At 30.6% G+C, this 12,657-nt stretch overlaps 1 protein-coding gene across 1 annotated transcript in view; it reads right to left on the bottom strand.

Annotated features, from left to right (window-relative positions):
* Positions 1 to 12,657, bottom strand: part of CSMD3 (CUB and Sushi multiple domains 3) — a 1,016,080-nt gene that overhangs the window by 138,959 nt on the left and 864,464 nt on the right. The window contains exons 35-36 of the mRNA XM_006916698.2: positions 10,943 to 11,146; positions 168 to 292 (exon numbers count right to left, since the gene is read on the bottom strand). Coding sequence (XP_006916760.1) covers positions 168 to 292; positions 10,943 to 11,146 — 329 coding nt within the window. The remainder of the gene's footprint in view (positions 1 to 167; positions 293 to 10,942; positions 11,147 to 12,657) is intronic.

The raw sequence follows: 12,657 nt of genomic DNA, 5'->3' as shown, positions 1-12,657 counted from the left end.
TGATATTTGCAGGTAAAAAAATTAAAAATAAGTATCTTCTATTAAATCCAACCATGTCAATCAAAAGCACTGGCTACATCTTTAGAAATAACATGTATCCTGTCATCTCTGGAAAGATTAATTTCAAACATAACGGTGAAAAAAAGAAAAAAATTCAATATCCTTACTTGAATGCCAGCTCCCTCTGGCACTGTGATCTTCCATACACAATTCAGATTGTTGTCATAAGGCTCAGGGTATCCAGGAGACAAAATTGTCCCTTTACGCTTGGTTAAAGTTCCACCACAGGGCACTAAAAGTAAAGCAGTCCAAGGGAGGAAGTTAATTCTAATGCAAAAGATTAAATAAGACAGAAAATTAGGAATAACATTTTAGACAGATAGATTTGCAAATACCACCAAATCATACTATTTCTTAAAATTTATAAGAACAATGAAGATTAAGTCTTCCTATACCACAAAAACTAAAAAATTAGATGCATTATAAACTAACTTTCAAATTCCATATCTAAAAATCATACTATAATTAAATCAATAATAGTATGTATTATTTGTATTATATTACTAAAAAGTGCATGGACACATTCATGTCAAAAGCTGCTCATCTGGATACAGGTTTTTTAAAGAGTTATTTTATATTTGCTGCTTTCCCTTTCATGCATCCTGTGAGAAGTAACAGTATCCTTTGAGGAGTAATGATGATGATGATAACAATTATATTATGATCATAACATTTATATAGAACTCATTATTTGCCAGGTGCTTTGTAAGCATTTTACATATTTTAACTCATTAAAACCTTCCCACAACACAATGAGATGTGAATAAGTGTTCTTCCCATTTTACAGTTGAGGAAACTGAGTCATTAAAAGATTAAAAACTTGTCCGATATCACGTAGCTACTAAGAGATGGAGCTGGGATTTGATTCCTGGTAATTTAGTTCCCGAGTCCATACTCTTCAGTGCAAGGAAGATACTCTGTCTGGTTATTGTCAGTACAACTATTACATGAAAGAATAAGTACGCAGACTTGCTTTAAAGTCAATAAAGTTTTCCATTAAAGATACTAATTTTAAAGTAAAATTCTCATATCACTAGTGATATCAGCTTGGTTCTGGGCATGACCTAACTTATAATTTTAAATACAGTGTGATGTTGGACATGTTTCTTAAACTCTCTGAAACTTGTCTGTGAAATGATAATACAATTGTTTTCGAAGGGCTTTTGTGAAAAATATATAAGTAGAATAATGCACATAAAAACACTAACACATTACTTGGAAAACCGTAAGAAGCCAATAAGTGTATTTTCTTGTGCAACTATTCTTATTTTGGGTAACAATGACACTGTTATCCTTGGGAATTTGTCCTAGAGTGGTTATAATCGTGAGATATCAGAATATATCTTTTGTAACATATTTTTTAAAAGTTAATAATATAGTTTTGTGCCACTTCCAAAGCTAAATGCAAAAAGCTAATTACTCATAAGAGTGCTGGAAATGTTTTTAATATTGTGATAATATATTTTTTTAAAATTCATTTTGTTGTAATTTCTTATAAATCTACATTATTGGGTTATATTATATACAAATTTAGGCTAAACTGGTCATAAAGAATTCAGCTCCTTTAAAAAGAAAACCAACAGTTCTGCATGATTTGAGAACATGACAGGAGAGGAAAGAGAATTGTAAAATAAAGATTCACCCCAAAATTAGGAGGAAAAAAGTGACTGATGAAGTGCTGATGCCGAATTGAAAGAAAATACTCTACAAATGTTCCTCCTCTCCATCTTCACTGTCACTACCCTACCTCACTCACTTTTTTTTCCCTAGGTTACTACATTAATCACATCAACGGATCTCCCTATGGTTGGTATATTTTCCATGTAATATACAGTCTCCATATTACTGTTAAAATGACTTTTAAAATGAGAATTTGATGTTACTTTATTGCTTGAAAGTCCTTCAAAAATCTTACCATTGCCTTAATTCTACAAATAAATATAGTTAATAAGCTTAGCCTCCAAGTACATCTCCAGGCTTATACGTACCCATAATTTCGTAGTAGTTCACCATCCCAGTTCCCCCTTTTAGGCAGTTAGGTAGACATTAGGACAGGGGAATGCAGGCCAAACCCAGAGACCGCCCTTAAGACCTCCCAGAAACACCCAGTTTGCAGTTAAAAATATCCTTACATCCTAAAATACAATGACGTTAAAAAAAAACACAAAACAGCCACTGGTTTAGGCCAGCCACAAACGCCTGTGCAGTTAGTACATACATTGTCCTTGCTTGAACTTAGTTTCATTATACTATCATTATAATATCATGCATATACCTGGAAGTTCATGAATCTAATTATAACAGACTGAATTCTCGATAACTGCATGAGCAGCAGACAAAGGGTTATATAACAACCAAATATCAATCAAATGACCTCATGTGCCAATCATCTAGCACCACCCCTGTAACCACACATCAAGGGCCAATATAAGGTTTACTTCCCGAATTCTACGGGGCTATGGCCATCGCTGGCATAGTCTGTTTCTCTCTTCAAACATGCTTTAATAAATCCTACTTTTCCTAAATTTTGCTGATGTGTAATTCTTTATTGCATTGGAAGAAAGAACTGAAGTCCCTCAGTCCACCATGGCAACAGCAGATTTAGATTGCCCCCAAAGGTAACACCCAGACTAGTCTGGCCTACTAGACTAATGGAATCTCTCAACTCTGTGACTTGATAAGCTCTTCTCTCATCTAGCCTACCAGCCATGGACATTCCATGTTAATGTTACCTCTCTAAGGCTCCATGGACTTCCTTGTGTGTTAAGTTGCCCTATAGTTTCCAATAGCACCAAGTGGTTTCCTGTACAGCTCTATCATCGTAAGGTTTCCTTCCATGCTGCTACAGTGACAAACGATCCCCTCTTCCTCACTTTCCATTCTCTCCTCCATTCATTTCAATAGGCTTTTGTCTTCTCTACTCTATTGAAATGACTATGTCAAAGTCACTGGAATATTCTTGTTGTGATGTGATGTTCAATTCTTAACTTACAATTTACTTAATCTATGAGGAATTGTCCTTTACTGTTGATCACTTCAATCATGTTAAGCCTTTTCTTTGCTTGGCCATCAGAACAGCAGACTCTCCTGCTTTTTTCTATGCCCCTGGCTACAGTCTCAATATCTTACTGAGGTATCAATAAATATCTCAAAATTAGTATGTCCAAAACAATATTTCTGAATATTGTTATTATCTATTCACACTATTATCCATCTCAGTAAATACCACCACCATTCCTCCAGTCTTTAGGCAAAAAATATAGGACTCAATTTCTCTTATATTTAAGTTTACATTTACATCTATATTCATTCTATCAGTAAATTTTGTCAGCTCTATCTTCAAAATAAATCTCAAAGCTGACAAATTCTCATCACTAACCTTGACCTTCCTATCTAAATCACCATTACTTTTTCTCTCCACTATAGCAATAGGCTTCTAATCAATTTCAATGCTTCTATTTCACCCCTCCTTACAGTAGCTATTGAGATTTTTTAACTCAATGAATTCCCATACTACTTAGAAAAAGTTCAAAGTCCTCAAAGACTTTATGGCTCCACATGACTTAGCCTCTGCTCTGCCTTTCTGAAATCTATCACTCTTGTCATCGTTCACTCTGTTCCAGACACCTGGAATTCTCGCTGTACTTGAACATCAAGATTTCTCTCTCCCTCACAGTCTGTACAGTCGCTCACCTCCCAGACTTTTATATAATCCCTTCATTTGTTTCATTTGAGTATAAAACAGCAGCATGTCCTGGATCTCTTTTTCTAATGTCCAGACCCTCCTTTATTTTTCTCTATAGTACTTACCTTTATCTGAAAAAGGAGAATATGTTTAGTGATGTGTTCTATTTCTCTTCACTAAAATGTCAACTCCCTAAGGAAGGGATATTACCTTCTTCTACAAAGCTATGTTCCCAGTGCCTAGAATAGTGCCTGACACTTCGTAAGCACTCAATAAATGCTTGTTGAAGAAACTGTTGAATGACTGGTTATATATCTGTGTACATCTTATGGTTTCACAAGTTAACTCTTTACCAATCCTGCATCATTTCTTTCTCCCGTTTATTTTCCTAAACAAGGCATATTTGTTTAATTCCACTTTAATCATTTATTTTTAACCAACAAAATATACTATTTGGCATGTATTCCCAAACATGCATTACTACATACATAATATTTGACAAAGTTTCATTTCTCATGTATATTATTTAACCTAACATCCGTTTCCTATTTTAAAGAGGATATATTATAAATTTCCTTTCTGATCAGTATTATACTATATATTATACTATATAACATATGAATTAAAAGATCAGGCTTTAGAATCAAGCAGCCTGGGTTCAAATCCTAATTCTGCTTTTGTCTTATGCAATTTTAGAATTACTAAAAGTCTAATTCTGCTTTTACTACCTATTGATGAGAAATAATAATCTTATCTATCTTTTGGTGTTGGTGTCAATATTAAATGAGAAAATGCTTAACAGTGGGCTTCATACAAATGCTAATAATTGCTATTCATTATTATATTTAATGAATTTTTCATCAATGAATAGGTGGATGAATAAATGAAACAATGAATAAGAGTTCAGATCCTATATATAATTCATCTATTTCTTTCCCACTAAAAGGAAAGATGATATAGACAGGTGTTGCCATGGAGCCAATACAAATAAAGTAGTTCTTTATGAGTCTCTAAAAGACTTGGAAAAAAGAAACCCAGATAAGGGTGATGGAATAAATAGCTGATTAAAATCTTTTTGCCTAAGGCTAGTAAGTGGCAGGTTCAGGGACTTTTCAAAGGAGCCCTCCCACTAACACAAGTACTTATGCCTAAGGCTATATATTGTCAGAGCTATTAGTGGCTGCAGGGGGTTATTTGAATCACAGAGTCTCAGGGGGAGGAGAGCTTGGGATTTTATGATAAGGTCAGATTTGGAAAATTAAAACTCAGTCTTCAGCATATTTTTCAGTTTTACATTTGTTCCAAGTCCAACATTCTTATCAAAATATTACGGCATTTTATTGTAATTTACCTAAAAATGGCTTGATATAACAAATTTGTACAGAATTATTAAATTTTGATTACATAATAGTTATTGAAATTTGAGATTCCCTAAGATAGTATCTGACTATTTTAACTATAAGCACAACTTGCATATCATGTCTAATGGGGCTGCTTTCCAGTCAACCGTTTAATTTCAGTATGTCAGTTTATGTAAGATTACTGAACATTTTATTGTGTCTTGCAATGACAGAAAAAAAGTGTTGATAGCAGTAATAAGAACTGTGAAACTGAAAACAATACAATTAAGATGGAAATCATTAGGAATATACAAAGCTGTTTTTGTTTCAATTGGATGCTTGCTTGGCTTAAGCTGTTAACTGAGCATTCACTGACAGTGAAGGCAGAAAAAATACAATCATTATGCATAAAATACTGAAAATAGATTGCCAGAGATTATATCTAAATTGTAGAGTATACATAAAAAATGTTTTTTTTCTCTGAATAAAATTACTTATATAAATCTATTGTTTATATTTTACTTATGTATCTTTCCTATGGATTCTCAGAAGACTTTGAAACTCTGAATGGTTTGTAAATGTGTAAGCAAGCGAAGTGAGTAAGAATATTAACATGTGCTGAAAGACTAAAATTGAAAATGCATGGGTTTTGGACTCCAAATGTTGATCAGTTGTTCACATATTCAAAAGTTCAGGAAATTATCAGTTACTTGCTAAAATCCAACCATTGGACAAATGTTTGTTGAACACCAATATATGCCAGATTCTCTTCTGGTTGAGCATAAAAACAATATAGTGGTAAGGCAGAGGCGATCAAAAAAGATTAAGAAATTAAAAAAAAACAAAACTACACATAATGTGTGGGTGGTTGCTGTAAAAGAAAAGCAAGGTAATGATACAGAGAACAAACATAGCGTGAGTGGCAGAAAATTATTTTTGACAGGATATCCAAGGAAGACAGTCAGGTGTAGACTTGAATGAAATGGATGCTTAGTCCAAAGAAAAGAAATACAAAGTTCAAAAGTTTTGAGGCAGTTAATGTTTTATCCATTAACAAATAATGAAAATGAACACAAATTAAAGATGATTTGATATTAACCTAAGATAACTCTCTATACTTGACTCTCATATTTGAATCGTTAAGACATAAAGCCTTTTCTTATTGTGAATATTTTAAGACAATGATTTTTATTCAGAACATCTGAAGCTAAAAATATTTATAGTTAAATAGAAATGCAAAGTATATTTTCATTTATGTAAAGATGAGCAGTTGGACCAAATGGTAAAATCCAAGCTGAGTGATCATTCAACTGTCATTTAGAATCATCACCTTCCTATTTCTTGTCTCACACAGATTCCCATATGTCTTTCTGTTATTTATTCAGTTTTCCGGATCTACATTTGCTCTATAAGGTAAACAATATTTTTTAAATGGTATGAGGTAATATTCACTTTTCATGTGATCTTGACAGGAAACAGAAGTCATCTGATACAATTTCTGTCTCTAGATACAGACTTTCAAACCAATGTAAAATAAAAGATAGTCTGTTCTATGTTTAAAAACTCTCCATAGATACAGTGACAAGTTTCTCAAAAAGCCCAAAACCCTACAAATAGATGGGTTTTGGACAAAGAAATTGTAATGGCTCCTGAATATGTCATCTTTCGCTCTTAAAGTAGAAACTGTGGCTGAATTTATCTAGGCTGAAGACAGTACATTAGCATTTCTCCTGAAGCTGCATGTCAGCCATAATCTTGCATAGTCTTTAGTGACTGGTAGGAGCTTGATGAGATAAATCCATTGTTAAATGCCATTATCTTCCTTTAATTTACATGAATTTTTACATTTGATGGCAAAAACACTGGGAATAACCAACTGACACATTTGACATAAAAAAAAAAAAAGCTTTGTAATAATCATATAGAATAGGGGTTTTCTTCTGCTTGAAATAAAAATGATTGTTTATAGTTTAGAATTATTTTCTACTCTCTGTCTCCCAAAAGAGTATATTTTATCTCTCATTTTCTTTCCTTCTTCCTAAAATATTCTTTCATTTTTCTTTTTTTCCTCTTTTCTTTAATATCAGCTCATATCTACCCTTTATCTCCTTCCTTTTTCTAAACATGTTTTATTTTCAAATCTTTATAGACAAAAGAGAAGATTATTTCCTTGGGTAATATAATGTTTGAATTTTTCAGAATCAGAAAAACAGAGTGCAAACCTTGGTTAAATATATATTTTCAAAGCCAATTAGACTTGTAGAGACAATTATTTTAATTTTAACTTTATTTTATACTCTTGCCAACAATGAAAACAAAGCAAATAATAAATATATGTCTGTTGTTTTAAATCTCTCCTCTTTAATTATTTATCCTTAAAGGCATCATTTGACGGAAATTTCACAGTCCCTCTAAACAGCACATTCTAATAAATGGATCACCGTATTTCCTCAAAGCCTTTCTTAAGAATTTTAAGTGCATTCAAGGAATCCGAAATTACTAGAATTGGAGAGAATGACAAGAGTCCATGCTTTAGCCTTTACCAAGATACAAAAATCTTCTGTAGAAGATAAATTTTACATATAATAACTTTAGATTGTTAGTAAATCTACATATCGACATTAAAAACCAATTAATACCAACACCTTTATCAGCACTGCATATAGTTTCTATATTCTAGATCAATAACTTTAGAATTGAAGTCTTTTCTCCTGATTCTATAGTGAAGAATTAGGCAACAACAAAACTTAATTTTTGAATAGTTACTAGGTTCTGAGAACTCTGCTAAGGTTTTAAATCATTCAATAGCTAAAGTAAACTTATGAGAAAGTTCTCTTATTTTCTTGTTTTATCAATATGAGAATTGAGAATCATAAATTATGTAAATTTTCCAGAATCACGTAGTAACTGACCACCATTCAGTATCATGGTCAAAGCCCGAATTATTACTCAAGACTTAATTAACCCTTATGCTGAGAACCTACTGCAATTTCCAGCTGTAAGAATTTCATTCAGTTTCACATGATTCTTTAAAATTTTTTCCCATTAATTAGGACATTAACATAAGTATACAGACAGAACTTTTAAGGAGTATTTCATAGATGTACACTTCAGCACTTTGCATATGTAGTTACTTTGGACACTCTAAAGAAATAGATGAATTTTTTCTATGATATTTAAAGGTTAATTTGTTAGTTTGTGAGTTTCATATCTCATATTACTCTATTTTTATAATAAATGATTATCTTGAGGAAATATTCAACAAATGAAACACCAAGCAAAGACAACTACTTATCTAGTTACTTTCTATTATATGGCATTGATATTTGCTATCAATACCTACCTAAAAAAACTAAGAGTGACAAGAAATTATGTAAATAATTACTGGGAAAAGTAAGGCAGAAATAACGATTGATTCCTGATGTTTATAGAGAAATATTTTAAAATGCATTGTGAGGCTGAAGAGATCTTTTATTATTATGTGTCTCTTTTCAATTATTAAACTGATTTAAAGCAATGTAATTTCCATTTTATGTATATTACACGACTAATTTTGGTACAGGCATATAGGAACATTTCTCTCAGCTCATAGTTTCTGAGTTTAGAATAATTTATTTATTACCATTTTATAAGAGTATGTAGTCAACATAGACTGGGGCTCAGAAGGAGGAACATGATCTGTTTTGTCTTTATGAGAGTATAAAGAAACCCAAAGGGGAAGATCTGATTTTTCTATTACCCTAGCTCTATGCTAGGTATAAAATAGAAGGAACATCAAGTCCAATGATTTAATTCTCCTTTATTTGTTGATTGTCAAAAAGGTATTTTAATAGGGTAAGAAATTCCATATTATAAATAAGACGAAGAAATCGAAACAGTAAAGAATTATCCTATAAGTCAAAACATAAAGAGAAGCAATCTTCTATCAATTAGGTTGAGGTTTGGAGTGAGAAAAAGAGTTTCAAATCCTACCTCTACTCCACCTCTTACTATATTATGTCATTCTAAAAAGAACTGTTTTACCTACGACTCAGTTTATTCATCTGCATATTCTAGGAGTTAGTTCTCCATAGGTTTGTTGTGAGGATTTAATTAAATATGTATTTAAAATATGCAACATGGAACCTGGCAAATAGAAAACATTAAGTAAATAAATAATAATCATATCAGAAACTGTGGTTATTTAGCTGAAAGATGAGAAAGTTGAAAAGTCCTTTACATTCTTCCAGTGTTTTAAATTATTTTTGTAGGTGGCTTTCAACAAATAAAAGAATAATAAAAATAACAGTACACATTCTATTTATTGTAATAGGCAGAACTAAAATATCTGTTCTAAGATACGTGCTAGATATACATCTGTTTTGAGAAGTGGTGATATCAAGTTCCTAGAGAAATCAAGTGACCATCCATCTTCCTTTTTATTTATAATAGTCTTGGTTTATACCATTTTCCCAGCACAATTATTAATAATGTCCTGATTTGAATGGTAAAAGATATTCTACATAGAGCAGATAGATCCCATACAAATTACAGGTTCCATGAATGTATATCAAAGACTTTATCTTTACCTTTCCTCAGTGGAGATGAGTATACTTTCCATATCGTTTCACAATTTTAAAATATATTTTAATGAAGTATGAGCTAACATTATATTAAATCTGTGTAAAATATGGTAAAATGTGTTTTTGAAAGTTAAGAAAACTACAAATACATGTAATTTCTTTTCAGGTATGGCAAGATGTGTCATTAAAAATAAATTTTATGAATTATGAAAGTATATCTTATGTATATGCATATGTACATACATGTTTTCTCTATTAAAAAAGTATAGAATTGAGATTAATAAAATTAAAATTTTGATTATTTTTTATTTTTAAAAAAACCTTGCTCTTATATTCCAAATTCATACCAAGAAAACTTTGATGAGAAAGAACTCAACTCATTAGAAATATTTCTTAACCTGAGATTAAGTTTTACCACTCTTGTTTTAATTCAATAACATGTAATTAAAAAAAATTTTTTTTCCAGGTCTCTGCTCTTGGGACAGAGAAGAAAGCAACTTTCCGGGCTTCAATTATTTTCTACATCTATGGAACTTTATGAGAACCAAAAGTCATTGTTATGATTCTGAAATACTATAAAATTCTAAACAATTTTTTTTATCATTTATAAAATATTTCAGTTGGTTTCCAATTACTGGCATAGGGTCCATAACTTTAGAAAGTGTAGTCTATCTGCCAATTAAAAAAGATACAGTATTGCAAAAATAAAGTGAAACAATGAGATTTCTGGCTAACCCTGTGTATTCTATGCAAAGTGTTACTACCCATATTTGGGAAAGACTGGGAAAATCTATTATTTTATGTTTTTATACATACCTATAACTAATGGAGAAAAAAACACATTTATTTGCTAACGCATGTTTTCTAATTATTCTGATGCTGAAGTAAAATATGCCCCCCCCACAAATCTGTTTTTGATATTTAAAAGACATGTAAATTCTTTACATATTGGCACAGAATTTTTGCAGAACTTTGAAAAACAAAAAATAATATTTCAATAATACCATATTAGTAGCATTCAAATTCTGTTATTGGAAATATGATATATATTTTCATCTAAATAAATCAATGAATGGGGAAACTTTCCAGCTAATTCAACAAGAAATATTTTTCATTGATTTCATCACACCTCAATTGCATCAAATATTTCCTCTAATCTGTATGTATAGATACATTATAACTGACAAAGTTTTTAAAAATAAATGCATTTGAAATAGAAATATTGAAAAATGCAAGGTAACTAATTTTGATATAAACAATGTACAATCACAAAGCATACAAAATTACATACTCACCAATACAGGTAGGTAAGGAATCATTCCACTGGGCCAAAGAATTGGGCACCGTATCACACCTAATTGCAATAGATCCATGGAGAATATATCCTGGATTACATTCAAACAGAACCAATGAACCAACTGCAAATTCATTGCCAATTCTTCTTCCGAATCTTGGTTCAGGCACAGAACTGCACTGTGTGGAACTTGTTCTAGGAACAGCTGCATGCAAAAAATTATTGATTTTAATTTCATATTTAGTAGAGAAATACAGATTTCAAAATGTAACAGATTTCAAAATCTTCACTTTCTATCAAAACTTAAATTAACAATTTAAATACATTTCTAAAGTTTCAAAATTAATATGGAATAAAATACAATTTAAAATGAATATTGTCACTAAGATTTTTTACTTAAAACTATTTTGCTTTTGATCCTTTAACTATCAACTAAGTTTTTGTTTTCTATATTTTGTTTTACCAAACTCTTATTAATATAATAGTTTGTGCTTTATATATTTCAATTTGTGGGTTGATAACTGAATAATATATATATTTTTATTTTTAAATTGGGATACCAATTTCAAAAAATATGTGTCGAGTTACATGATGTAATGTCATAATCTTTTTTTTGTCAGTATTTGGTCCTTAAAAACATAAGATTTAAAAGAGTAAACAACACTTCATTAATTTCATAGCATGTTCACAAACTTAGTTGTTCAAAACATGTTTTTGGTAAAGATTAACTACATTCAGGCTAAGCAGAAAAGAAGTCAGACAGATTAACAACAATAGGAAATTTTATTTTAATTATACAATTTCAAATTTGAAATTGCTTTTTAGGATTTATCATTATGTTCTTCAATTGTGAATTTTTTTTTTTTTTTGGTTTAGTAAAATAGAATGATAACAGGATGTTTTTTCTTTTTAAAACACATACAGATGGAATTAAAGAGTTTGACAACGGCCCAAAAAATGGTATGATGAATTCCAAATAGATTGATTCCTCTTATGTGACTTGAGTAAAAGTAATTCAATTTTTAATAGTGCCTTTTAAAATTCATAATAACTCACATTGTTTACAGAGGGAATACTATTAAAACAGTAAAATATCATAACCAATATTATAAATATGATAAGAGGGCTTAATAAAAATATCAAATCTCAAATGTTTATAAATTTCTTAGGAATAAAGTTCAAGATACATCTGAGAATACTTATACATGATAATATATAACTAAAATATTTCAAATGATTGCTCTTAATTTAAAGATAATGTGGAGCTTGTGTATAAAAGATGAGAAAAATTGTGTAAACTGACTTTTATTGCACAAAAATATTTAATAGCCATAAAGAATATTTGAATTCTCCTCAGAGAATGTGAACTAAAATTTTAGAATGAGTAATGATTTCCTTGGCATGTCTAATTATATAAGCACAAAATTTTGTACATTTTTAATTTAGAATGCGATACTTTAAGAAAAATAGTATATGTTAGAAAGTAAAGAATTGTCAGAAAAAAATAGATGTTTTAAAACAATATGTTGGAAGAAAGGAAAATCATACAATTAACTTCAGAATGATGATGGAAGCAATAAGTATGTTTTAACTTTGGTCAAAATAACAGTACTGTAGTGATGGGAGAGGGAACAGAGCAAACTGTAAAAAAAAAAGAAAAACATACGACTTTCATCTCTCCTATATGGTTCTGAGAATCTGATCATTTAATTACTC

This window comes from Pteropus alecto, unplaced genomic scaffold, assembly GCF_000325575.1.
Source record: "Pteropus alecto unplaced genomic scaffold, ASM32557v1 scaffold164, whole genome shotgun sequence".
NCBI lineage: Eukaryota > Metazoa > Chordata > Mammalia > Chiroptera > Pteropodidae > Pteropus > Pteropus alecto.
This window is presented reverse-complemented; position numbering and strand designations above follow the sequence as displayed.